The sequence below is a fragment of the Perognathus longimembris genome, chromosome 3, assembly GCF_023159225.1.
Source record: "Perognathus longimembris pacificus isolate PPM17 chromosome 3, ASM2315922v1, whole genome shotgun sequence".
NCBI lineage: Eukaryota > Metazoa > Chordata > Mammalia > Rodentia > Heteromyidae > Perognathus > Perognathus longimembris.
Window position 1 is genome coordinate 68,220,369 of NC_063163.1, and position 27,451 is coordinate 68,247,819.

The 27,451-nt window shown below is 54.3% G+C and overlaps 1 protein-coding gene across 22 annotated transcripts in view; it reads left to right on the forward strand.

Moving 5' to 3' along the window:
- Positions 1–6,869, forward strand: part of Celf5 (CUGBP Elav-like family member 5) — a 31,867-nt gene extending 24,998 nt beyond the window's left edge. For 7 of the 22 annotated variants that reach the window (XM_048342025.1, XM_048342026.1, XM_048342027.1 and 4 more), the window contains 3 exons: positions 918–1,001; positions 5,506–5,649; positions 6,656–6,869. In XM_048342025.1, the coding sequence (XP_048197982.1) occupies positions 918–1,001; positions 5,506–5,649; positions 6,656–6,783 (356 nt within the window). In that variant the 3' untranslated portion in view covers positions 6,784–6,869. Of the gene's footprint in view, positions 1–917; positions 1,002–5,505; positions 5,650–6,497; positions 6,508–6,655 lie in introns of all 22 variants that reach the window. The other 15 variants (XM_048342039.1, XM_048342040.1, XM_048342041.1 and 12 more) reach the window with 4 other exon arrangements.
- Positions 6,870–27,451: the final 20,582 nt, after the last annotated feature.

Sequence of the window (27,451 nt, forward strand, 5' to 3'; positions counted from 1 at the left end):
TGGAAAACCCCTGCCACCAGCTCTCCCAAGAAAACAGCTCATCTCCGAAGTAATACCCCTCGCTCATCATGCCCCGCCCTTTCAAGGTCTTTACCTGGCCCATCCTAGCTCTTGGCCCCGCCCCTCACATCCTGCCTTCACCCTGGCCACGCCTCTACCAGGGCCCCGCCCCTGCTAAAGTCATGTTCCCCCACACACACCTTTTTACTCTTTTGTCTGAGGCTCGCTTTGGCCCTAGCTCTGTGGCTCACCCCTTTATCCATGGCCCGGCCCACTTCGTGGCCCTGTGGCCCAACCTCCGCTCTGATCCTGCCCCGCAAGTATTGCTCGCGGCCAAGGCCTAGACTCTCTTGGCGCTAGCCGCGTTGGCCCAGACTTCAGTCATAGCTCCGCCCCCTTTCCCGATGGCTCCAATCCAGCCTGGCCTCCGGAGACGTTATCACGCTCACTTCTCGTTTCCTTGGCTTCGGGCCGCCCTCTGTCATGGCCCCCCAAGCACCGCCCCCCAAGACAGCCCCACCCGCTTTCATAAGTCCTCAGCCCTCCCTCAAGTCTCGCTCACATCATCAGCTCTGTGCCGTCGTCGCCTCCCCTTCCGAACCCCCCAACTTAGCCCCGCTCACATTTTTCCCACGCATTCGGCCCCGCCCTCCGCTATGGCCCCGCCCCTCCCCAGAAATAGCCCCGCCTCCCGCTCTCTCACAGCTTCGGCTCTACCCTGTAGTCGTAGCCCTACCTTCACGCTTTCCGGCGCATTCAGCCCTGCCCTCTCATGGCCCCGCCCAGCCGCAAGAGTAGGCCCGCCCTCCACCTCAGCCATCGACCCCGCCCTCTGCCACGCCCCACCCTCACGACGTGGCCCCGCCCCGCCCGGCCTCACGCCCTGCCTCCGCCGGTATCTGCTCCGGTCTCCGCAGCCATGTACCCCACCGCGGCCATCACGCCCATCGCTCACAGCGTCCCTCAGCCGCCGCCCCTCCTGCAGCAGCAGCAGCGAGAAGGTGAGGCGGCCGCGACCTCCCCCGGGCGCCTGCCCCGTCCTCTGACCCCCTGCAGATCCCGCCCAGCCGGTCCGGGGACCCAGGGGCTGGGCTGGGGGCCCGGAGCCCGCGGGGCCGGAGTTCCATGCCAGGCCCAGCAGCTCGCCGCCGCTGTCCTCGGGACACCGAATCTCCCCCCTAAGCCTGGATTTCCTTCCCGGGACAGCGGGACCCGTCCGGGGCAAATAGTTGTGGCCCCGGCCGGGCCTCTCCAGAACCCAGGCGCTCTCTGGTGGTTTGGGAGAGGAAAACGGTTATAGGAAGTTGAGGTGTGTCGCGCAAAGCGGCATGTTGGGTAAACTGAGTCCTTTCTGTCAAGGTCACGGTGGTGTGGTGGTAGAGGGGGAGGCAGGGAGGAGCCTAAGAGATGAAGTCTAAATCCACCATTTCTGACTGGCAACCTCATGAGTAGGGGCTAGCTATCCAGTGCCTCAGTTTCCTCATTCGCAACACAGGCGTCCATGAGGTGTTATGGGAAAATAAAGAGACAGCTATCCCCCCACATGTGGTAGGTGCTTATCACCTACAGAGTGCCTTCTTCCCTCGAACCCATCTACTGTGGAGTTGGGGTGTCCTGGGGAAAGGTGGGTAGCTATAAAAGCCCCCCTACTCCCAAAGCCCTGCCAGGTCCTTTGCCCAGTTTGGCAAAGATCGCCACGGCCCTGCCCTTTTCTGTGGCTTCTCCCCGTTCATGGCTCCGCCCATCCATTTTCTTTTGTTCCTGGTTCTACTCTTGAACTGTGGTCCTTTCCCTTAGCTAAGGCTCAGGCCCTCTTCTCTTCTGTCATAGCCCCGCCCCCACTCGCCCATATTACAAGCCCCGCCCTCCTCAGTGGCCCGCCCTCTGCCACGGTCACGCCTACTCTCCGTACCACCCCCCACCCAGCCAGGGCCCCACCTTGCATCATGTCTCAAGACATGGCCCCTCTGCCCAGTTTCTGTGATGGAGAATGCTATCAAGGTGTTTGGGTGTGTGGGGGGATTAGAGGTGATTCCCAGGCTTTGAAGGGTCCCTGACTGTCCTGGATAGTTGCTTTCTGATCCAAGGTCTGACAGTATGTCACCAGGAGGCTCTGTGCCTAAAGCCACCACTGGCAACCACTGTGGACAGAAATGGGGGGATTTCTCAGGACCTACACAGCCCCTCTGTTTCCCCATCGCATAATGGCATCGGCAAGAGGTGAAAAAAATCTTTCTTTTTTTCCCCCTTTCTTGAGGGTGACTGTAGTCTGGGTGTCCCTCTCCTAGAATCTTCTGGAACTGCACCCTGCACCTGGACTGAATGGGGCTGTAGGTTAGGCATGGCAGATGCAAGCAACTTTCATTGGAAAATACCCAGATAAACAATTGCAGCTGTATTCAACTTGTATAGACTTTTTTTTTCTTGTTAGTCCCTTAAACAATACCATAAAACATCATGGACACAGCACAGGTGTCCCTAGCCATCTAGAGGGGATGTATGGCCTGCGGGAGGGGGCGCTGGGTTTGGTGCAAATTCCACACCAAATTATGGGAGGCACGCCCGCGGGGGCCTGTGACCCTCTCCTGTGGATCCTGAGGTTGCCCATGCTGCACACACCTTTGAAGAGGTCACCTCACAATGTGCAAAAACTCAAAATCCAAACAGCAGGGCTTGGGAGGGGGAAAACAGGTGAGTTTGACATTCCAAAACTGGCAACAACGTGTTCAAAAAGAAAGCAAGCCAGGAGGCCAGAGGAAATAGTTGCCCAATTTAGATGTATTAAGCAGTGGAGCTATGTGTGCATCTTACAATGGATAGAGTGCTGTGTATTGGGAAAGATCTGATGTTTGCCGTGGCTCACCTGTTACCCCTAGCTGCTCAGCAAGCTGAGATCTGAGGATCCAGGTCCAAAGCCAGCCCAGACAGCAAAGTCTGTGTGATACTTATCTCCCGTGAACCATCAGAAAAGCCAGAAGTGGTGCTGTGGCTCAACTGGTAGAGTGTTAGCCTTGAGCAAAAAGAAGCCAGCATGGGGCTGGGGAATATGGCCTAGTGGTAAAGTGCTGTATACAAGAAGCCATGGACAGTGCTCAGGCCTTGAGTCCACACCCCAGGACTGGCAACAAAAACAAAACAAAACAAAAAAGCCAGCAAAAAGGCCCTGAGTCCAAGCCCCAGGACTGGTTAAAAAAAAATAGTGGGGGGCTGGGGATATGGCCTAGTGGCAAGAGAGCTTGCCTGGTATACATGAGGCCCTGGGTTCGATTCCCCAGCACCACATATACAGAAAACGGCCAGAAGTGGCGCTGTGGCTCAAGTGGCAGAGTGCTAGCCTTGAGCAAAAGGAAGCCAGGGACAGTGCTCAGGCCCTGAGTCCAAGCCCAGGACTGGCCAAAAAAATAAAAAAAAAAACTAAAAAAATAAAATAAAATTGCTTTCTTTTTAAAAAAAAAATAGTGGGACTGGTGGTCTCAGCAATACAAGGGGGGTGGGACCTCAAAGGTAACTGAAGGCAAAAGGCCTGGAGGTGCGGTTCAAGGGGCAGTGGGGCGTGGCTACACCTGTGGGCGTGGCTCACCTATGGGGCTATGGCTTAGGTAAAGGTTGAGTGTCAGTGTACGGTCCTCGGTTTTATAGATTTTACATTTTCTTGATGGAGACTATTCGTTGCAGACAAGGGGTTCCCCTGGTTTGTGGACAGCAGGGGTGGACACAGGTCACCCTGAGGATTAAAATCGGTAACAGGCTTTGGGGACTGTTTGTCGCTGGAGATTACTGAGGTGTTTTTGTTGTTTTGCCAGTCCTGGGGCTTGGAATCAGGGCCTGAGCACTGTCCCTGGCTTCTTTTGCTCAAGGCTAGCACTGTGCCACTTGAGCCACAGCGCCACTTCTGGCTATTTTCTGTGTATGTGGTGTTGGGGAATTGAACCCAGGACTTCATGTATAGGAGGCAAGCACTCTTGCCACTAGGCCATATCCCCAGCCCCTTACTGAGGTTTTGAACTGCTATTCATGTCTTTATAGTTTTTATATTAACATTGGGGAATATTGGAATTGGGGATGATTTTGTGGATGTGGCTTTTCAAGTTGAAAAAAAATATATTGTCAGCTGGCACCATTGGCTCATGCCTGCAATCCAGCTCAGGAGGCCGAGATCTGAGGATCACAGTTCAAAGCCAGCCCAGGCAGCAAAGTCTGTGAGACTCTTGTCTTTAATAAACTATTCAGAAAAGCTGATATTAGTTTTTCTTTCCTTTTCAGGATGCCTGCAGTTTCAGGACTAGTAAATTATCCTTTAGTCCATCTGATTATATATATTATATGTCTAAGTTTTGAAAATTATCCTAGTTTTGAAAATTATCCCTGTGTAGAGTTAGGGTTAGGAGAATTGTGCTTGTTTTGCCAGTCCTGGGGCTTGAACTCATGGCCTAGGCACTGTCGCTGAGCTTCATTTGCTCAAGGCTAGCACTCTACCAAGTGAGCCACAGTGCCACTTCCGGCTTTTCCTGTTTATGTGGTGCTGAGGAATCCATGCATGCTAGGCAAGCACTCTACGACTAGGCCACATTTCCAGACCAAGAATTGTGTTTTCTTTTATGATATGACTGGATTTAATTTTTTTGTGTGTGATATTGAAGTTTGAACTTAGACTTTCATGCTTGCTTGGCAGTGTCCTGCCATGTGGTCACACCCCCACCAAGTCCCGAGGTCTCGAAGCCACACCCATTGCTTGGGCCACACCCCAGCACCAGCCACTCTCATCAGCTTAGGTCACTCCCTGTCGATTTAGCCCCGCCCACTGCTTGAGGCACTTGAGCCATACCTTCCACCTGAGCATTTTTGAGTTTGTATATTATTTTGGAGGTCTTAGGGAGATCAAACTCAGGGCATCGTGAACACTGAATATTCTGGTAACATAGAGCTACACCCTAGTTCTATCATCCCACTAATTACCATTATTATTGTTGTTATTATTTTTATTACTATTATTATTTTGCTGGTGCTGGGGCTTGAACTTAGGGCCCAGGCACTGTCCCTGAGCCTCTGTGCTCAAGGCTAGTGCTCTACCACTTGATCCGCAGCACCACTTCCAGCTTTTTATGAGCATTTTATTGGAGATAAGAGTCTCTCAGACTTTCATGTCCTGGGCTGGCTTTGAACCACGATCCTCAGGTCTCTGCTTCCTGATTAGCTGAGATTATAGGTGTGAGCCACCAGCTCAGCCACAACCGTTTCTTGACTTACTGAACCCTCAATTCCACATTTCTCACCTAATTCACCTGACTCTTGTAAATGGTCCTGAGGACTGAGGCTTGGGGCCGGACAGAGGATGGAATTGTCTGGGGTCTGGGCTGCAAGTTTCAGCTGGGCATTGCAGGCACCCAGGGATGGGGTACCATGAGACAGGGAGGCCCCCCATGTGCCCTCGCCCCCTCCACGCCCCTCCCCGGGGTCCGCCTCCTCTCCTTGGGGGCTTTATGTCTTTCTCTCCCCCACCTGCAGGTCCCGAAGGCTGTAACCTGTTTATCTACCACCTCCCCCAGGAGTTTGGAGACACGGAGCTGACGCAGATGTTCCTGCCCTTCGGCAATATCATCTCCTCCAAGGTGTTTATGGATCGGGCTACCAACCAGAGCAAGTGTTTCGGTGAGTGCCTGTCCGTGCAAAGCATCCACTATGTGCACTAAGAGCACCCTTTCTTACTGAGCTAGGGGCTCATGCCTGTCATCCTAGGTACTCAGGAGGCTGAAGTCTGAGGATCATAGTTTGAAGCCAGCCTGGGCAGGAAAGTCCATGAGACCCTTATCTCCAATGAACCACCAGAAAACCGAAAGTCGTAAAGTAGTAGAGCGCTAGCCATGAGCACAAAAGCTCAGGGACAGCGCTAAGGCACTGAGTTAAAGCCCTAGGACCAACAAAGATAAAAAAAAGCACCTACTTTGTGACAGGAAGGTGGTTTAGAATGAGAACGCACACTTGTGAAGCACCTAGTGTGCCAAGCATTTTCCAGGTGTCTGTTCCAGGATTTCTTTCATTCCACACAGACATCACCTTTGCTTTGCCATACTAGGGTGTAGCCCAGGGCCTTTGCATATGCTGGCCACTGAGCCACACCCTGAGCCCTTGCTCTCTTCAGATAAGGTCTCTTTATGTATCCTAGGACCTCAGCATCCTCCCACCTGAACCTCTCTAGTTCTGAGATTCCAGGTGTAGCCATCACACCCAGCCAACATAGAAGTAGCTTGTGCATCTATTTTGTGCAGGGGAAAAAGTCTCTTCCAGCCTCTAAAGATATTCTTTGGTCCAGTAGGAGATTCTCAAATAAGGAGCTATTCCATACTCTTGTTGATAGGAGGCCACCATTCAAGGGGAGAGTTTTCAGATGAGGGAAAAGGTTGGCATCCTGGGCTCAGAAGGAAGGGGTGTCTTCTGGGACCTGGAGGTTCCACTGTCCACCCCCCCCCCCCTTCTCCACCTGATATGAATTTCAGCAGATAGGTCCTGGCTAGGGTAAGGAGTCTTACAAGTCCAAAGCCAGGGCTGCCACTGTGTGCCCTCCAGCCAGCCTGCCCTTCTCCCCGAGAACACCCCCTGAGCAGCAGACACCCCCCACACCCACGCCCACCAGCATGCTCCACCCTGGCACCTGCAGGATTCGTGAGCTTTGACAACCCCGCCAGTGCCCAGACTGCCATCCAGGCCATGAACGGCTTTCAGATCGGCATGAAGAGGCTCAAGGTGCAGCTGAAGCGGCCCAAAGACCCTGGACACCCCTACTGACCGCCCACAGCCGCCTTGAGGCTGTGGGTCCGGCCCAGGTGAGCCGCCAGGCGGCCCCACCCCACCCCCACCCCAGCCCTGCTCTTGTCCCATCCCAACCTGCACCCCGTGCTTTCTCTCCAAACCCTGGGGAAGGGGTGGGGGAGGGGAAGGGGACCATGCTGCCAGGAGGCTGTGAGAAGCCCCTCAAGTTGGGTTGGTGGGGACACAACTGGAAAAAAATAACACCCCAGGAAACCTGTGCCCAGGGCTGGAGAAGAGGGTGGGGTAGGGGTTGGGGGAGGTGGGAAGAAGCCAGGGCTCATGGAGCATGGTTAATGGAAACTTCCTTGGAGAGGGTTTTGGGGAGACCAGTGTGGGTCTCGGGTGGAGGGCATGGGGGATGCTTCTGTCTTGTCTATTTGCTTTACCACCAAAAACCCCTAAATCAGAGAAATAGTGTTTTAAACATGCACACCCCTCCTCCAGAGTCTAGCCCCTAAGACTGAACCCAAAATGCCCAGCTCAGCTTGGAGCAGGGCTGAAGTTGGGGGGCCAGTGATACCTTGACAGCCTTCCTGTTCCCCTTCCTCCGCTCTGGCCTCTCCTGCCACAGCTTCTTCTAGTTGGATTCCTGCCCCATGGTGGGCTATACACCCCTCACCATCATGCAAAAAAACAACAAAAAAAGACACAAAAATTGAACAAACAACACCCTCCCCAGAAGTTCATTTTGTCCACTGAGGCAGACATCTTTATCAGTGACTTCTTGGGGGTTCTTGTGGGGGGGGGGCTCATTTGTCAAATGGGCCCCGTTGAGTCTGGAGGACCCCCCATCACTGAAAGACCTCTGGATAAAGTCTTCTGGATTGGGCATCGCGGCACCTGCTGGGCCGGGCCGGGGCCTCGGTGCCCGCAGAGCGAGGCCGTTAAGTGCTTTCTGGACTGAGGCCCCCTTTTAGCCCCACGGTCAGCCTATTGCCCATTGGGAACTCGTCTGCATCGGAAGCCAGCCTCCCAGGCCACTCGCCGTGATCCATCCACTCCAAACTCTCAGCCAGCTGGTCCTTACTGCATACCCAGTGTGTGCAGGCGGAGAGGCCACGCGTGGGCCACGCCACGGAGGAGGGGGCGCAAGGCTGGGCTGGGGCGCCTCCCCTCCTGTCTGTAGCTGGCAGAGACGGGGAGGGACCGAGATGGAAACGACTCTTAAGTCCTTTCAAAGCTGGGGTGTGTGTGTCTGTGAAGGGGGTCTCTGCACTTTGGGAAAAGATGGAGACCCCCTCTGCTTTCTAGACCCCAACTTGTGTCCCTCTCCTTCATGCCTCCCCCTTCTCCCCACTTCCAATCCAACCCTGGACTTTTATCTCCCCACCCCACCCCCTGCAATGACAACCGTGTTTGGGTGCCAGCCCTGCCCCTCCCTCCCCCGCTTGTCCCCTTTGGCCCCACATCCACTCCCCAACCCCCCCAAAAATGTGAAATGACCGGCAGCCACGCGGAATGGGGAGAGGAAGGAGAGTCCTGTGTGTGAGGAGGGCTCCTGAGTTGGGAAGCCGTGGGGTTCACACACTGCCCCCCTACTTTGGGATATTTCTTTAACCCCTCTGCCCCAACTCGGTCGCTTTCCCAAAAGAAACCAGAACTTTTTCCTATATATATATCTATGCGTATAGACATAGAGCTAGAGACAGTTTATATATTTTTGGAGTATAGTTCATGGGGCCAAATATTGCCATCCTCCTTGCACCTCGAGCGAGGGTTGACCTTGAACCAGTCACTCTGCAGGGACAAAGGGCTGGCTTATGCTGGCTGATGGCTGGGGGTGGGGGGGCCAGCCACCTCCCCAATGGAACATTCGTCCAGGAATCTGCCCACACAATATACCTCCAGGACTCTGCCCCCCGCCCCCCCTCCAATTTCTGACCACACCCGCGGGCCTCTGGCCTTGGCCAGCCTCAGTCCCTGCACTCAGTGATGGGTCTCAAACCTCCACCCTTTCCCCATGTCCCAGGGCTCTGCTATCACGGATATCAGCACAAAGAGACCCTCTCGGCTCCCCCTCCGCCTCTCCCCTATCCCCCCAGCTCTCCGTCATAGCCTTACCCATGTGACCAATTGTCCTTAGCTTTCTGTCGGGGGACAGACGGGCTGGGGGTGCCCCGGCCTCGCTGTTCCTCCCCAAGGGCAGGCAGCCGGCCACGCTGCCTCAATCACCAGCCTGGAATTGAAAGGTCTTGTAACCAAGATTGCCAAGTGTGTTGGGTTTGCCAACCTAGTCTGACCAAGCACCCCTTTTTCGGAGACCGTGAACTTGATCGTGACCTTCATACCTCTACAGAGATTTTTTTTTTCTTTTGGTCTTTCTGAGCAGGTACAAAGAAGAAGAGGGGAAAAAACAAAAGGAAAATATCAAAGCATAATGGATTTTTGTTTCCTAGCTGGGGGTGGGGGGAAGGGAGGGCTGGGGGGGGGCGCCCCTGTAGAGCAAGCACATAGCCAACTTTGTTCTCATGTCCAGCCAGAAGGGCCTCTCTCGCCATGTGGAGGCCACTGGCTCTCTAAAGTTGCTCAAAAGCAAAACAAACAAAAAAATCAAAAGGAAAAAAGAAAAAAGATTTCCTTTTTGTTTCTACCAAAATCTATTGACTGCCAAAAAAAAAAAAAAACCATAGCAAAAAAAAAGGAAAAGAAAAAAAAAACAACAAAAAAATCTTCTGACCAACTTGTTTCAATAATTCCAGAGTTTGATAATTGTCCTGCGATTCCTATTGCGTGCCTGTGTCCAGTCCGTGTCTGTGCGAAAGCATATGCTGGGGTGGGAGGCAGCGTGGGGGTCCCTGTGCCCCCCCTCGCCCGCCCAGCCCCCCCCTGGCTGCTTGGGGGTGTGTGCTGCTGTGCGTAACTAGTTCACGTTTACCGGCTGTAAATACCATTTTTATACTCCACACCCCAGACCTGTGTGATTTCTACGATGTACTTTATTTCTGCTACAAGTAATTTCATGACGTTTCAACTTGGACCAATTTTTGGAGACACACACACACACACACACACACACACACACACACACACACGAAAAGACATGGAGGGAAATTTGGGTTGACTTGGTTGGAATTTTGTGCCAAGAGAGGTCCCGTGTCCCTGTGAGGTGTTATCCAGGTGACATTAAATGTCCAAAATGCCTCTCTTTGGTCTGGAAAAAAAAAGAAAACTAAAAAAAATTTTATTTAATAAAAGTTTTACTTGATAAAAGGCTGACTCTCACCTGATTTTCCCTGGTGGAGACCCAGGGTGCCCCCAGAGGACTCCTGGCTAGGAAGAAGTCCAGATTTTAGGGCAAGGGGATGTGGCAAGGAGGGAGCCCAGCTAGGAAGGTTGGAAATTCTCAACACAGAATTTGGGGGGCTGCTGGGCTCTTTGTGTCAGTTTGCCTCTGTGCAGTTACTGGGGCTTGAACTCATGGCCTGGGGGCTGTGTGTCAGCTTTTTCACCAAACGCTGGTGCTCTACTACTTGAGCCACCATTCTGCTTTCAACTTTTTGGTGGTTAAGTGGGCATAAGCGTCCCCAGGTGGGCTGGGAAAATGGCCTAGTGGCGAGTGCCTGCCTCTTATACATGAAGCCCTGAGTTTGATTCCTCAGCACCACATATATAGAAAAGGCCAGAAGTGGTGCTGTGGTTCCAGTGGTAGAGTGCTAGCCTTGAGCAAAAAGAAGCCAAGAACAGTGCTCAGGCCTTGAGTTCAAGTCCCAGGGCTGGCAAAAAAAAAAAAAAAACAACACCAAAAACCAAGTCCCACAGGCTTTTCTGCCCAGGCTGGGTTTGAACTGTGGTCCTCAGATCTCAGCCTCCTGTGTAGCTAGGATGACAGGCATGAGCCACCAGGGCCCTAGCCGGACAAGTTCTTGTAACATTAACTCCGTGTTGTAGTCACTACAAAATGTGAAGTCGTGACTTCAGCTCATTCACAAAGCACCTGCTGCTATTGCCACTCTCTCCTCCTCTAAGACACCCCAGTTCAGTGCATCGATTGGCTAAAGGCCTCATGAATATGCAGATTGCTCCCTTTCACCTCGCTCCCATAGGCTGTTGGAGGGGCGTGTCTGTAGGCGGGGCCGGAAGCGAGTGGGCAAGGTTAAGAGCTGGGGCGAGCTCAGGGATATTTGTGGGGTTCTCTGCGGTGACCCCCAAGACGTTCTGGACAATTCCTATCAACGGAGCTACACACAGTGGGGCCCTTTTAAGACAAAATTTCATTTTTTATTATCAAGGTGATGTACCAAGCGATTACAGTTAGGTAAGTCAGGTAGAGTACATTTCTTTTTGGACAGTGTTACCCCTTCCCCTACTGTCTCCCAGTTTTCCCCTCCCATCCCCACCCACAAGTTGTAGAGCTCATGTTCAAAATAGTGTCTAATGAGCACCACTGCACCTTTGTCCCTCCATTGCTGTCCCTGTAGGATTTTTTTTTTTTTTTTGCCAGTCCTGTGTGTTGAACTCAGGGTCTGAGCACTGTCCCTGGCTTCTTTTTTGCTCAAGGCTTGCACTCTACCTCTTGAGCCATAGTGCCACTTCTGGCCTTTTCTATATATGTGGTGCTGGGGAATTGAACCGAGGGCTTCATGTATTTCATGTATACAAGGCAAGCACTCTTGCAACTAGGCCAAATTCCCAGCCCTGGGACCTTTTCTTTTAAAAAAAAATCTGTTTTGTTTTTTTTTCATGAGCATGGTGGCCATAGGGCCCCTTGTATAGTCATAGGTCGGAGCCTTAGTCCTGTTCATTCTTGAGTAATGTTCCACTGTGAAGGCGAACCACATGGCTTTAAGTGTTCATTTCCTCCATTGGTGGACATTTGGGTTATTTTCACCTGCTAGAAATCACACATCCTATAGGTGTGTTGTACGAGGCTCCATGTGCATATTTCTGTATATTTGGGTTTCTGTATATTTGGGTGTTTGCCTGGGAGTGGCTTCACTAGATCTGACAGCCTGTGTTTCACCTTTCTGGAGAAGACTTCATCCTGCCCTCTTTGTCGGCTGCATTGTGTGACATCCTCTTCCACAATGACACAATCCAAATGTGGAACAAACTGTGGGTAAGATAGTAGACATCTGCCAGGTTCTGGTGGCTCGTGCCTGTCATCCTAGCTCCTCTGGAGGCTGAGATCTAAGGATCATGGTTCAAAGCTAGCCCAGGCAGGAAAGTCTGTGAGACTCTTATCTCCAATTAATCACAGAAAAAGCTGGAAGTGGAGCTGTGGCTCAAAGTGGTAGAGCACTAGCTTTGGGCAATAAAGCTCAGACACAGCCCCCAGGCCCTGAGTTCAAGCCCCAGGACCAGCACATGCACACATGTGTGTACACATATACACAAATGGGTGAACCTGGGGGTGACTAGGGATTATTATTTTTCTGTATTTCTTCCCTCCCTCCCTTCTTGTGGTACTAGAGATGGAGTCTTTACATGTCCTATACTAAGCAAGCTTGTGAGCCACAGCCCAAGGCTTAGTGATTTTGCTGGTTTTGCTGTTGTTCCATCTTCAGGCTTGAATTCATGGGGCCTGGGCACTGTTCTTTAGCTTCTTTCCTCAAGGCTGGTGCTCTGCCATGAGTCTCATGGACTTTCTGCCCAGGCTGGCCTCAAACTTAGATCTCAGCCTCCTGAGTAGCTAGGATTACAGGTGTGAGCCATCAGTGCCCAGCTGAGCACTTAGGATTTTTGTTTTTAGACAGTGTCTCACTATGTTGTTCAAGCTGGCCTAGAATTCAGAATCGTCTGTCCTGCCTCAGTTTCTTGAGTTGCTGGTGTACCCTACCACACCCAACCTCCACTCAGGATTTTTTGTTTGGTTTTGTTTTTGTTGCCAGTCCTGGGGCTTGAACTCAGGGCCTGAGCACTGTCCCTGGCTTCTTTTTGCTCAAGACTAGCGCTCTACCACTTGAGCCACAACGCCACTTCTGGCTTTTTCTATATATGTGGTGCTGAGGAGTCGAACTTAGGGCTTCATGTATACAAGGCAAGCACTCTTGCCACTAGGCCATATTCCCAGCCCCCACTCAGGATTTTGAGTGCCTATTCTCTGAGCTTTAAACTTCTGCATAGTGCAGATTCCCATTTGTGGCCAATAAGATTGGCAAATTCCTGTGGGTGAGTGACTTGGGAGGGGAGCAGGCTGCTAAGAGTGAAGGTGGCTGGCTGGAGTTTATTGAGCAGGTACTGAGCAGGTGCCACCCAGGTGTGGGGTGGGTGTGAACACATGCCATCCCCATGGCAACCGTAAGGCTTAGTTTGCCCTCTGTGGAATGGAATACAACTCATGATTCTCAGGGGTGTCCAGCCAGGAGGGAACAGAGAATCAGCTCTGCAGAACGGCTTCTTGGCCAGCAGGGGGCAGCATAAGCCTATGCCTATGTGCACTATTGGAGCTTTATTATTTTTTAAAATGGGGCTTTTTGGTGGTTAGAGATAAGAGCCTCACAGATTTTCCTACCTGGACTGGCTTTGAACCGCAAGCCTCCATATCTCAGCCTTCCGAGTTGCTAGGAGTATAGATCTTTTTTTCTTTTTTTCTTTTTTCTTTGGCCAGTCCTAGGCCGTGAACTCAGGGCCTGAGCACTGTCTCTGGCTTCTTTTTTGCTCAAGGCTAGCACTCTGCCACTTGAGCCACAGCGCCACTTCTGGCCATTTTCTGTATATGTGGTGCTGAGGAATCGAACCCAGGGCCTCATGTATACAAGGCAAGCACTCTTGCCACTAGGCCATATTCCCAGCCCCTATAGATCTTTCTATAGGGAGCAAATTAACATTTATTAAGCCCAGAATATATGCTGGTGCTGTGCTGAGTGCTTGGGGCAGTAGTCTAAGAGAGAGCCCTGGTGGGGCTGGGAGTATGGCCTAGTGGCCAGAGAGCTTGCCTCATATACATGAAGCCCTGGGTTTGATTCCTCAGCACCACATAATATAGATAAAAGGCAGAAGTGGCGCTGTGGCTCCAGTGGCAGAGTACTAGCCTTGAGCAAAAAGAAGCTAGGGACAGTGCTCAGGCCCTGAGTCCAAGGCTCAGGACTGACACGTGCGCATGCGCGCGCGAGGGAGAGAGAGAGAGAGAGAAAGAGAGAGAGAGAGAGAGAGAGAGAGAGAGAGAGAGAGAGAGAGAGAAACCCCTGGTGTCTCCTGGGATGCAAATGTTTGGGCCTGTCCCTGAAAGCCTACAGGGTGAGGGCTGCCTATTCTCCTGCTCCCCAGGCCTCTCTTTGTTGCCAGGAACAGTCCCCCTGCTTCTCACCCTGAAGTTTGGAGGTGCTGAGTTGTAATGGAGATGCACATGACCTTGTAAGCTCAGGGAATCGCCCTGGACAAGATGGCTGGGTAGGAATTAGGTAGGTCCTGATTAGTTGGCAAACAACAAACACTTCAGAAGACGGATGTGAGGCATGTCATGATCTTACAGGAGAAACAGGATGAGATTCCTGGCACACAGAAGACACCCAGACTCCATCCTCAGTATTTGCTGAGCAACTCGGTCTCATGGACTTTTCTGCTTCTGCTGGCTTTGAACCACGATCCTCTGGATCTCATTCTCCTGAGTAGCTGGGATTACTGACATGCACCACGGGCATGTGGCTTAACCTGAAGTTTCCATGCCCTTGGACCTTGCATTCTCTCCCTTCAAGTCCTAGTTTGCCCATTTGTAAAATGGAGCTCCTGAGATAACCGCCCCCCATGATCAGGTAGACCAAAATTATGTAACCAGGGTGCATGATTGACAGTCTTTGTTATTATATAAAATTCTAAGGCAAAAAAAAATAGGGTCTTCCCCCCCAACTCAAATGAACTCTGACATGGCTCACACGGGGCTTGGGCGTCAAGAAGCAATTATAAAGCCCCAGTCATGTGCGGTTGTAGTTTCTTGGGGTCACTGCAGGAAGAAACCCCACAAATCTCCCCGACCACGCCCACAGCAGTGTCTCAAGCTCACCCCAACCTTCTCCACCCCACCTGCTCAGGCACAGACTCAAGCCCCCCACCCCCAGCCCCAGCGATTGTGACGTCAGGCGTGACGTGTGAAGTGATCCTTAAAGGCGCAGGAACCTATGTTGGAGAAAGGTTGGCCTCAGTTTGCACACCTTCTAAGAGGTAAGTTTGGGGTGTGCGGGACACAGAAGCCATCGGAGAGCGATGGCAGCAGGGCAGCTTGGCCATCCCGGCTGAGGTCCAGGTATTCGTCCAGGGATTCGTGTTCTGGCCTCAGTGCGTGCCAGGCACACCAGCACCGCTTCAGAATCAGGACTTCAGTACCAGGGGTCGTGGACAGCTCCGGGCCTGGCCAGTGGGGATCTGGTGCGGGCTGGCGGTTGGCTGCTGAGGATGGAGAGAGGCCCGAGGCTGCACAGTCCGTCCACCCTGATCTTTCTCTCTCTGCCTCCCTTGGTCTCTGATGAACCCAGCTGGAGTCCAAGAGAGGAGAGGGGGCTCAGTCTTTCAGGTGCTCAGATCACATCGTTTGCTGTTATTGCCCTGAATATTTCTTTCTTTTTTCATTTCTTTCTTCCTTCTTTTTCTTTTTTGTAGATCTTGGGGCTTGAACTCAGAGCCTAGGCGCTGCCCCTGAGCTCTTTTGCTCTTTGGCTAGTGCTCTACCACTATGAGCCACAGCACTGCTTCCAGTTTTCTGGTAGTTGATTGAGTCCCATAGACTTTCCTGCCCTGCCTGACTTTGAACTACAATCCTCAGATCTCAGCCTCCTGAGTAGCTAGGATGACAGGTGTGAGCCTCTGGCGCCCAGCTCTGGATATTTCCTTTTTTTTTTTTTTTTTTTTTGCCAGTCCTGGGGCTTGAACTCAGGGCACTGTCCCTTGCTTCTTTTTGTTCAAGGCAAGCACTCTATCTCTTGAGCCACAGCACCACTTCTGGCTTTTTCTGTGTATGTGGTGCTGAGGAATCGAACTCAGGGCTTCGTGCATGCTAGGCAAACCACTCTACCACTAAGCCACATTCGCAGCCCTGGATATTTCCTCCTTGGTCAGCTCTATGTCCAGTGGGCAAGTCCTGTCCTCTCTGCCTTTAATGAGCAAGGGTTTACACTTTGCCTGCTCCCCTGCATCCTTCCCCATTGCTGACCATTTTCTGTCCAGAGCCATCTGTCCTGGGCTCTGGGCTTCTCACCTTCCAACCCACAGTCTGTGCTCTGAATTAGGCAGTGAGAACCCATGAACACTGGTTCAGGTCCCTCTGTTCCTCACCCACAGCCTTCCATGGCTCTCAGCTCCCTTGAATAAAATCCTAAGCCGAGCATGATGATGCACACCTACAATTCCAGCACTGAGGAGGCTGAGCCAGGAAGATCAAGATCAGGAAAAGCCAGAAGTGGCGCTGTGGTAGAGTGCTAGCCTTGAGTGAAAGAACTTAGAGAACCGAAAAAATGTTATTTTGGGGGCTGAGAATATGGCCTAGTGGTAGAGTGCTTGCCTCGAATACGTGAAGCCCTGGGTTCGATTCCTCAGCACCACATATAGAAAAGGGGCGCTGTGGCTCAAGTGGCAGAGTGCTAGCCTTGAGCAAAAGGAAGCCCAGGGACAGTGCTCAGGCCCTGTGTTCAAAGCACAGGACTGGCAAAAAAAAATGTTATTTTTGCCCAGTACCATCTTTAGACCTCAATCCTACCTATAGTCTCCTGTGTAGCTGGGATGACAGGTGTACACCAGCACTCCCAGCTTCTGGTTGAGATGGAGTCTCCCTACGGTGGGTTTCAGCCCACAGCTTGAAAGGAGAAGCATCACATTCTGGGTGTGGGTGGCACAGAGAAGAGGCAGGAACCAGAAAGAGCTCCCACAGTCCCCATGAAGGCCATATCGCTATGACCTCACTTCCTCCTTCTAGGCCTGGCCTCTCAGAGGCTCCACCCTGGGGACAAAGCCTCCAACACTTGGGCCTTTGCAAACTACAGCCTTTGCTAATTCTGACTTTCCTCCATTTGTGTTCGTTTTTGTTCCTTCATTATCCAGCGACATTTCACTGGGTAGAGAATTCTGGGCTGGCGGCCTTTTTCTATCAACATCTTAAGATGTGGCTTCGTCTAAATCACAGACGGCTGACATCAGCCTCACCACCCTCCCCCAACGAATGCTGGGGAGCCACGCCCTCAAACCCAAGTAGGGGAGAGAGACAGAGACAAAGAGTACAACCTTCATTTGCTTTGTTATCCATTGCTGTTTGTGGCTCAGGTGTTTTGGTTCTGAATGAGGGGAAGAAATGAGGGGCTCCTGTGCCAGAGAGGCCTGGGTACGTTGATTCCAAAACCAACTTCACTGGGTGGGCTATACCCCCATTGTATAACCTCGCCCCATAGACAAGCCACACTCCACAGTATTAACTATACCCCAACAGTGAGCCACGCCCACGTCTAGGACACGCCCAGAGCCACGCCCAGCTTCCCTTACGCCCCAGCTTTAACCACACCCACTGCTGGAGCCACACTTTAGTACTGAGCCTCTCCACACTGCTGAAGCCACGCCCCTACCGCTGAGCCACGCCCACGGCTAGAATATCACCCCATCGCGGTTCACACCCCCATCGCGGAGCCACACCCCCTGCCGCTGAGCCATGCCCACTCCCTGAGCCTCAGTCACTGAGCCGCACCCCCACTACCGCAGAGCCACGTCCCCGTGAAGCCACGCCCCACTAGCCACACCCACAGAGTGTGAGTCACACCTGACCCTTTGGTTTGTGTTTGCTCTCGCTGGCCTCCAGCTCCTGACCCTCCGGCCTCAGCCTCCCGGGTGCTGAGATGAACAAATGTCACCACCCGGTTGGAGACGTGGCTCAGGTGGTAGAGTGCCAAAGAGAAAGCGGCCGCAGGTACCGAGTTCGAGTCTTTGTCTAGGACCAAGAAAAACAAAACAAAACAAAACAAAAATGTCAGCCGGTGCTTGGCTCTCAGCCCAGTCTTCCGCATTTGTGAGCACAGCCTGTCGGTGTTTGGTTTGGGGGCTAGCCATCCATCATCCACTCACTCATCCACCCACCCATCCATCCATCCATCCATCCATCCACCCACCCACCCATCCATCCATCCATCTATTCATTCTGTTACTTTCTGAGCCGGGCTTTTAATTTAGGAAATGTAGTTTGTGCTCCTCTTCCCTGGGACTCGGGTTCCATGCATGTCCCCACCTGCTGCCATGTCCACAGCTCCCTGTGGGACACACACACACACACACACACACACACTGTTGCTCCTCTTAGCCTTTGTGCAGTGTGGTTGGGGTGATAAGGTGGGGAGGGTGGAAAGGAGGAGGGCGGGAGGAGGGAGGCAGGGAGGCCTCTGCCCCTAGACTGCCAGATTGCCAGGATTACAGGCATGCGCCACCGCACTAGCCCATGTTTTTCCCTCTAAGTGCACTGCAAGTCATTTGACACAAAGGCTTTGATCAAGAGGAAAGTGCTGTTTACCCAGTGCAGACAGAGGAGGAGGGGGCAGATGGCCAGGCCACCCCGCCAGCCTCCTGGGTCAGCAGCTGGGGGAATGGAGGCACAGGAGGGAGGGGGAGAAGGGTAGACACTGGTATGACTAGCTCGTCACTGGCCCACTGGCGCTCATTCTCTCTCTCCTGTCTCTGTGTCTATCTCTCCTCTGTCTCTCTCTGTCCTGTCTGTCTGTCTCCCCTCTGTCTCCTCTCTGTGTCTGTCTCTCTTCTCTGTGTTGGTCTGTCTGCTCTCTGTGTCTGTCTGTCTCTTCTCTGTGTCTGTCTGCTCTCTGTGTCTGTCTGTCTGCTCTCTGTGTCTGTCTCCTCTTTGTGTCTCTCTGTCTGCTCTCTGTGTCTGTCTGTCTCCTCTCTGTGTCTTGTCTGTCTCCACCCTGGTTGGAGGCTGCCTCCCACATCTGCCTTTCCCTAGGCCCCGGGCCACCCCGCCCTCAGGATGCCTGGCTGCAGCCACACGCATGGGGCGTAATTGTGCCCAAACCGCATGGTGGTACCGTAGTCGCAGCTGGGGCGCGCGCTGCTGTGGGGGAGACAGACAGGAAAGAAAGCTCAGACCTGTGACCCTAGGTATCTCAAGAGGCCCAGAGCTAGAGGATCGAGATTTGAGGCCAGCCCAGGTAGATGGGTTCATGAGACTTACCTCCTATTAACCAACAAAAAGCCAGACTGGAGGCATGGCTCAAGCGGTGGAACACCAGCTGAGCCAACCTGAGCCCTCCAGTTTAAATCCCCTACAAGAAGGATAAAGAAAGGTCAGTGGGCCCCTCTGACCAGACCAGAGGAGGAAGGGAAGGAGCTGCGCAGACCAGCTGTCTGACCCAGGGCAAGACATTCCCCTCTCCGAGCCTCAGTTTCCCTGTGTGATCATGCGGTCTCCCAGGACTCTTGGCCAGGTATGTGAAGGGGGAACACTCCACATAGTAGGTGCTCAGTAAATGTCTGTTGTCAAGGCTCTGGCTGGCATGGGGGGGTGGTTCATGGGGCAAGGTTGGGCACTCCTCTTTCTGTCCCTACTTTTGCCTCTGGATTTCAGGTTCCCTTTGTCTCTGAATGACTGTCTCGGGGTGGGCATCTGATGGGTTTTGAGGGATGTGTAGGAGTTTAGGATAAGCCTCATTCTGGCCTCACCCAAGGGTACCAAGGAGAGGAGAGGAGGAGCTGGGAAGAACTGGGGCTGCATTTGACAGAAATCTCCCCACCCTGGGCTGACACTTGCACCACACATGTCCAGTTCCTGCCATCGCCTCCACATGGACAAGTTCCACCCAGACAGCCGAGGCTAGGTGCTCCAGCCGCACCCCAGCACCACCACTGCACAGCCAGTGGGGGACCTGTCCCCCGGGACCTTCCTCCCGCGGTCTACCTTGACTCTCACCTGCTGCATGTGCAAGGACCAAACGTCCAGTCCAGGAAAGCCAATGGCCGGCACCTTCCCAACCTTAGCTTGACCGCACAGTTGGTGCCTCAGAGCCCTGCAGCCATGCTTAGCTAAAGAAACCAAAGGGCCCCCTCCCTTGTCTTTGTTCAGAAGGAAAACCAGATGATGGTGGTGGTTGTGTTGGTGGTGGTGGCAGTGGTGGTGGCTGTGGTTTTGGTTATCTGCCTGCTTTGGTGTTCGTGGCAGGATCTCACTATGCGCTGTCTTCCTTCCTCTGCCTCTCCGCGGCTGGGATTACAGGCGGGCGCCACCATGCCGGTCCAACCAAGTGGCCATTTTCATCCCGGGGAGGTGGAAGCCCCGAGAGGCCCGGCGTGCACCCCAGGCCGCAGAGCCACACCCCAACTCCAGCTCTGCGATTCCCGCTCCAGGTCTTTGCACCCCACTCCCAGGGAAGCCGCTCTCCCTTCACAGCAGGACGGAGCAGCGGGGCGGGGGGGGGGGCGGCTGTGGGAGGTGGCAGGGCGGGAGAGGAGCACCCCAGCGTCCCCCCTTCGCGTCCCCGGCGGTGCTGGGGGGCCGGGCCGGGGCGGGAGCAGCCGCAGCCCTTCCGGGGGGCGGAGGGGGCAACCAGAGAGAGCCTCATTCACAGATCGGATCGCAGCCTGCAGCCGCCTCCCAAGGTGCGGGTGGCCCCGCTGCGCCCCACACCCCACGCCTGGCTCTCTCGGTGGCCTCCGGAACCCAGCATGGAGGTGCCGGGGCCTCCCGGGGCCGGCCAGCCCGGGGAGACGACGTCGGTGAAATGGCAGCTGTGCTACGACGTGACGGCCAAACTGTGGTGGATGGTGAGTGACGGCGCGGGGGCTAGCGGGGGCCCCAAGGCAGAGAAACTGCAGGGAAGGGGGCTGGGGGCCACGGGGCGCTGGAGGGGTTGGGGACCGCGGGGGGCTGGGGGGGTTGGGGACCGTGGGCGCTGGGGGGAGGGCCAGGGGCCAGGGGCCATGGGGCGCTGGGGGGACCGGGGGCCACGAGGCGCTGGGGGAATTGGGGACTGTGGGCGCTGGGGGAGCCGGGGCCACGGGGCGCTGGGGGGGGGGTCCCTGGCTGCAGGACTGAGGCAGAGGCCCGTGCAGGGGAGGCTCTAGAGGGGCTGAGGGGAGCCGGCTGGGTGACCCCGGCCAGATACCCTGGGACCCCAGAAAGTTGGGGGACGCTTTTATCACTGCCTCCCAGTACCAGAGGGGGCTGGAGGAGGATTTTTCCCGCTTCAACTCAGAGGGGAAGACTGTGACCCCCCCCCCCCCGCTAGACACTAAATACCCTTCTAGAAGCTTCCGGGGAGTAAGGCCACGTCCCCTGAGCAGAGACCTGGCCGGATGGAGTGAGAAGTGATTCCGGGGTGTCCTGAGTATGAAGGGAGATAGCTGGGGATCCCAGCTGACTGGGAGTCCAGCACCCCGGGTTCTGTGGCCAGCCTCGGGTGTCCAGTGAGTTCCCCCACCCCCTGGCTGTGGAGTCTGACCAGGGCGTCTGGCTCCCCGTTTGGCTCTGCAGAACGCCGCGACCTCTCTGGTCCACAGCTCTGGAGCTGGGGGCTGGGGGAGAGGGTGACAATTGTGCCTCAAGATTTGGAGGGTGGCAGCTCATGCCATGTGGGGTCCCCTCAGAACTTCCATTGATTCTAGAACCCCCTGCTTCTCTTGGGTGGTCATGCAGCGCTGCGTGTGCTCGAGGGTCATTCACTCGGTGTTTATTGAGCAGCTACTCGGTCCTCACCCTCATGGGCTGTCCAGGGGCGATGCAGGGAGACAGAAGTTGCAGTTGTCTCGGCTGGCTGTCAAGGGAAAGAGATGGATAATTAAGAATATTGGTGCTTAAAGTATTTATGACTGTGGAATCGGGGTGAAAAATGGAGCCGGAGAACTGAGGGGTCCTGGGTGTGCTGAGATGGCTTCTCCGAGGAGGGGGATCTGAGCTGAGACCTGGCTGAGAGAGCAGCATGTGGTGTGGGGGGTGTGGTGTGTGCAAAGGTCCTGGGGCAGGACCTGGGGGAGGGGCATACAGGGACACCGAAGCAGCTGCTTGGCTGGAGCAGAGGGAGGAGGGAGGGGAGGCAGGGAGGATGGGTAAGTTGTGCAGGGCCCTGGGGACTGCAGGGAAGACTTGGGCATTGGTCCTGAGGGAGGTGGGAGCCACGAAGGGCTGTGGGAAGAGGAACATGCATGTTGCATTGTTTAGCTTCCCTTGGGAACCAGGGGTGCTTGGCTGCTGGAGATGGAGATGGGGGGACAGGTGAGACTTGGAAGGATGTTTAGACATAGGAACCAATACAGGGGAGGTTATGGGTTTGAGTCCAGCTGCAGTCTGCACAGCAGAGGAGAGAAGATAGGGCAGGCTTTAGTTCAAGATTTCAGCATAGGAGGGTGAAAAAAAAAAGCTAGGAGGAGGAATTAGGTTTAATTCACTTAGCCACCTGAGGCTTGGTGGAAAAGTCCATGAGACTCCATCTCCCATTTGCCAGCAAAATGCCAGGCTGGTGGCATGGTTCAAGCAGGAGAGCACCAGCTGAGAGCAAGCAAGCTGCGTGAGGGAAGATTTCCACCTCAGCGCCCTGACTCCCGATTCTAAGCAGGGTTACGTTGCTCAGAGCCAGGCATACCAAACTTGCAGTGTTTCAAATACTTCAATATGACTTTCTTTGACAACTGCAAGAGGAAGCCAGGTATGGTGGCTCCTGCCTATAATCCCGGCACCTAGGGATTGCAAGGCCCAGGCCAGCCTGGGCTACAGAGCAAGGTGGGGGGGGGGTAGGGGGGAATGTCATTCAGCCTTGAGCTCAAGCCGAGCAAGGCAGAGTTCCTGGGTTCCATTCCAAAGTGCCACGAAACAGAAGTCAATGAGTAAAATAAATTCAGCACCGGGTACCGGTGGCTCACGCCTGTCCTCCCAGCTACTCAGGAGGCTGAGATCCGAGGATCTTGGTTCAAAGGGGGGCAGGAAAGTCCCTGAGACTCTTGTCTCCAATGAACCTCTGGAGAAAGCTGTGGCTCAGGAGGCAGAGTGCTAGTCTTGAGCGAAAGAAGCTCAGGGACAGTGCTCAGGCCCAGAATTCGAGCCCTGAGACAGGTGAAAAACAAAAATGAAAAATAAATAAATAAATTCAGCATATAGAATCTACTTAAGTGTGTGCAGCCCGGAATAGACTCGCCTATGCAAATGGCAAAAGAGGGAGCATTTTGTCGGGACTGGGATTGGAACTCAGATTCAGATGCCCTGCGGGCTGAACAGCTGCCCCCAGCACTTAAGCCCCGCCCACGCTAAGCCACGCCTCCGCCTTAGGCCACGCCCTCTTCGCGTTGCCACGCCCCCATCCTTTGGCCAGGCTCCAACCATGCCAATGAATTTTTTGTGTTTCCGGCCCTGGGCTTGAACGCAGGGCCTTAGGCCTCGAGGCTGGCGCCCCGGCAGCTGAGCCACAGCTCCACTTTCAGCTTTTTGCTGCTTAAGGAGGTAAGAGTCTCATGGACTTTCTTGCTCAGGCTGGCTTTGAACTGTGAGCCTCAGGTCTCGGCCTCCTGAGGGGCTGGGATGACAGGTGGGTGCCGCCGGCTCCGGCTAAAAGTGGATCGTGCTTGTATTTTCCTAGAGCACAGAGCTCCGGAGGCCGTGCGGCTCGCCATTTTTTAAAAAGTGTTATGTGGCCGGTCTCTGCCTCCATTTCCCTGTTTGGAGAATGGGGTGACCAAAATCAGAATCCCCAAAGTCTCTGCAGAGACCCCGGTGAGCTGACAGCCTCGAGCCTCTGGCTCTAGCCAGTCAGCTCAGGGGCGGTGCGATATTCTCAAAGGCAAAGCAGGAGGGACTGTGGTGAGTCTGCAGAAGGACTTCCGTGGTGGGTCCATCCTTTCAATGAGCACCGCTTACGGAGTCTGCGGTGAACCAGAGAGACCCAGTAGCCCTGCCCTGCCCAGACTCACAGCCTGGTTAGAAGAAACAGTAAGTAGGAAATACATAATGGGGAAAAAAGATATCACAGAAAACAGACAGTGGATACGATCACTTCAAATTGGGGCGAGAGCTGTGCTTGCGATGAGGAAAGGCAAATGGACAGAAGGCGAAACTTGGGGACAGGAAGGGGAACTCTGAGGACTGCGTGCGCTCAAAGGACCAGACGTTTAGGGACACAGGCATAGCGCGTGCAAAGGCCCTGGGGCAGTGCGGTGCCTGGCACATTGGAGAAGCAGAGGGAAGAGGGGGGCAGAGTCGCCGGGCAGGTCATGCAGGGTTTGGGGGCGCTGACAGGAAGCGCTGGGGAGCTGGGGGGTGCTTCCCCCGCCCGCGGTTTCCATGCACCGGGCCCCTGCCGCCCGCCGCCCCACACATGCTGCGCCCTTGCCTATGTGGGGGTCTGGGGGCGCTGCATCTCCCAGGCCCGCAGTCGCCCAGCCGCCGCCCACTGCGCCCACATCTAAGGCGCCGCGGAGCCGGACAGTCTGCAGCAAACCACGGAATGTTCCCGAAGCGCCAGGCGGGCATGGCAGGGAGGAGGAAGGGGGAGCCAGGAGAGCTGGAGGGGGGTGGGTTGGAGAGCAAGGCCAGGCCAGGAGGCTGGGCCGTGCCAGGCACCCTCAAGGGCCACCAAGTCATCTGCCTCCCCCTCAGAGGTGGTATCAACACAGCCCCTCCGCAGAGGGGTAACGGAGGCACGTAGGCCATGGGGGCCAGGTCATGTCCACGAAGTGGGGATAGACGAGACTGGGTTGGAACACAGGGTGCCCAGCCTGGAACCTAACTGAGAAACAGGGTGATGGGGACAGAGTGGTCCCAGGAAAGGGGAGATGGAGGGACATTGGACGCCTGGGCGGACGGACAGACGGATAGGTGGGTGGATGGACAGATGGACGGGTGGCTAGATAAGACAGGGAGATGGGTAGAAGATGATGATGGACTGTGTATGATTTTTTTTTTTTTTTTGGCCAGTCCTGGGCTTGAACTCAGGGCCTGAACACTGTCCCTGGCTTCTTTTTGCTCAAGGCTAGCACTCTGCCACTTGAGCCACAGCGCCACTTGTGGCCATTTTCTATATATGTGGTACTGGGGAATTGAACTCAGGGCCTCATGTATGCGAGGCAAGCACTCTTGCCACTAGGCCATATCCCCAGCCCTGATGATGGACTGTGGATGGATGGACAGATGGATGGATGGACAAATAGGTGGATGGGTAATGGACAGACAGACAGACAGAGCGTAGGATAGACAGATGGGTGGATAAGTGGATGAATGGGTGGACTGATGTGTGGATAAATGGAGAGATGGTAGATGGACAGACAGGCAAATACATGATGGATGGATGGTGGATAGATGGATTGAATGGCAAGATGGACAGATAGGTGGATGGATGGGTGGGTGCCAGATGGATGGATAGACAAATGGATGGATGGGTGGATGATGGGTGGATAGACAGATGGACGGATGAGTGGATGATGGATGGACAGGACAGATGGGTGGGTGGGTGATGGTAGGAGCGGGAATCAGCTGGCAGTGTTCAGGTGAGGTCTCCCTGTCCAGAGCAAGCACAGACGGCCGGCAGGGCCCCTCCCCCACCGCGCCCCTAGGCAGGTCAGGCCCCATCCCCCACCCCCGCGGCTGGGTCTGGGGACCTACCGCAGACAAATGGGTGGAAAATTAAACGAGTGCCTGTGTGCTGGCGGAGCGCCGCCCGGCTGGCACTTAATGACGGCTCTGCGGGGATTGCTACCAGCTGGACGGGGCGCCCACCAGCAGGGCTGTGCCACCCATTGACAGACAGGGCCTGGGGGCTGGGAGCTGGGGGCCTGGGAGAAGGGATGCAGGTGAGGAGGAGGGATGGCAGCTATGATGGCTGCTCGGGGAGGAGAGGAGGTGCCTTGTGCCCCCCCAGACAGACGCCCTGTATCCCTCCCTGCATCGCCTCTGGCCACAGGGCCTTTGCTCGGCCTGAGTCCCCTGACCCCCCCCTTTGTCCCCAGGTTCCAAGCAGTCCTCAGGCCATTCAGCTCCTGTGGCCTCTGACCACGGGGCATCTGCCCACTCATGTCTGTCCTCTCATCCACTGATTGGAACCGAGGGATTTCAACGAGAACTTGCCAGTTGCTGGTGGCCCCGCCTGGCATCCCAGCTGCTCAGGAGGCTGAGATCTGAGGATTGTGGTTGAAGGCAGCATGGACAGGAAAATCTGTGAGCTTCTTATCTGAAGATTCTTGGCTCAAGTGGTAGAGTGCTATAAAAGGAGCTCAGGGACAGTGCCAAGGCCCTGAGTTCAAACCCCAGGACTGACAAAGAAAAAACAAACAACAACAACAACAAAAAAAACAAGAGCCAGAACTTCCATTGCCTCTCTGGAGGTCCAGACTCCCCACTGAGCAAGGAAGAAAAACCACATTCAGTGTGTGTCCTGGGGCTTGAACCATTCCCCTCCTGCCTCACTTTCCTCTTCTGTCCCCCCTCCTCCTCTGCCCCAGCCACACCGGCTTCCTTCTACTCCTCCCACTGGCCAGGATCTGACCTGCCCCAGGGCCTTTGCACAGACTGTGCCCTCTGCCTGTGGTGCGTTTCCATCTATCCTTAGCTGTTCCTCATCCACTGTGGCATCTTGGACAGGCCTGGCATGACCATTAGATCCTCCAGTGTTCCCTCTAGGTTCTGCTCAGCTCAGTTGCTAAATAATAATAATTAATAAGAATACTAGAATATGCCCACACCCACTGGCAGAATGAGACGGAGAGACGGGTTTCTGCCCTGCCTTTTCTGGGCTTTCCTGCCTTCAGCTTCATGAGTGCACAGTAGGCGCTGGGCAAATGCTTAGTGACTACATGAATGAATGAATGAATGAATGAATCATCATACAGACAGCACTCAAGGTGGCTGCTTGAATCCCCATCTCTGTGCCAGCTGACGCCAGCGGTGATTTTTAAACAGTTGTTCCTAGACGCTCTCCCTCCCCCCCCATCTTCGAACTCAGTGCTGTGAAGAGCCCATCGCCCTCCAGACAGAACCCACCCCAAGGGCAGAATTAGGCGGTGATTCATTTAAGGGCTTTCCCAATTAGCAGTTGATACTTCTTTGATGGCTCAGCTTACAAGGAAATAAAATCTTTCACTTGGCAATGATTTAAAATTTTACAGAAAACTTTAATACCCGGCCGGGCCTGGTGGCGCACGCCTGTAGTCCCGGTTGAGGCAGGAGAATCATGAGTTTGAAGCTAGCCTGAGTGACATAAGGAGACCATGACTGAAAACAAAAGCAAAAATAAGCTGCTGGGTGCTGGTAGCGCCCGCCTGTCATCCCAACTGCTCAGGGGACTGAGATCCCAGGATCACAGTTCAAAGCCAACCCAGGCAAAGTCTGTGAGACACTTATCTCCAATGAACCACCAAAAAGCTGGAAGTGGAGCTATGGCTCAAGTGATAGACTCAAGCGCTAGCCTTGAGTGAAAGAGCCCAGGGACAGTGCCCAGGGCCCGAGTTCAAGCCCCATGACCAGCTCCAAAAAACAAAACCAACAAAACAAGAAACCAAAACCCCCTGAGCCATCAAGAAAGGAAAAGGGTGGAGACTGTGTCCCGGCAGTGTTCATAACCGAGGCCCGAGGTCCACGCGTGTCCATGTCCTCCAGCCTCCTGCCCCGGGCCGTGGGGCCTCTCGCTGGGCAGGTTCTCAGAGCTTTTCTGTGGATTCCGCTGACATTTTCCGGTGACTCCTCTGAGCTTGTGGGTTGGGGGAGGTGGAGGGCAGGCGCTGCCGTGGCCCCCCGCAGGAGTGTCTGCTGGCTTTCAGTGGT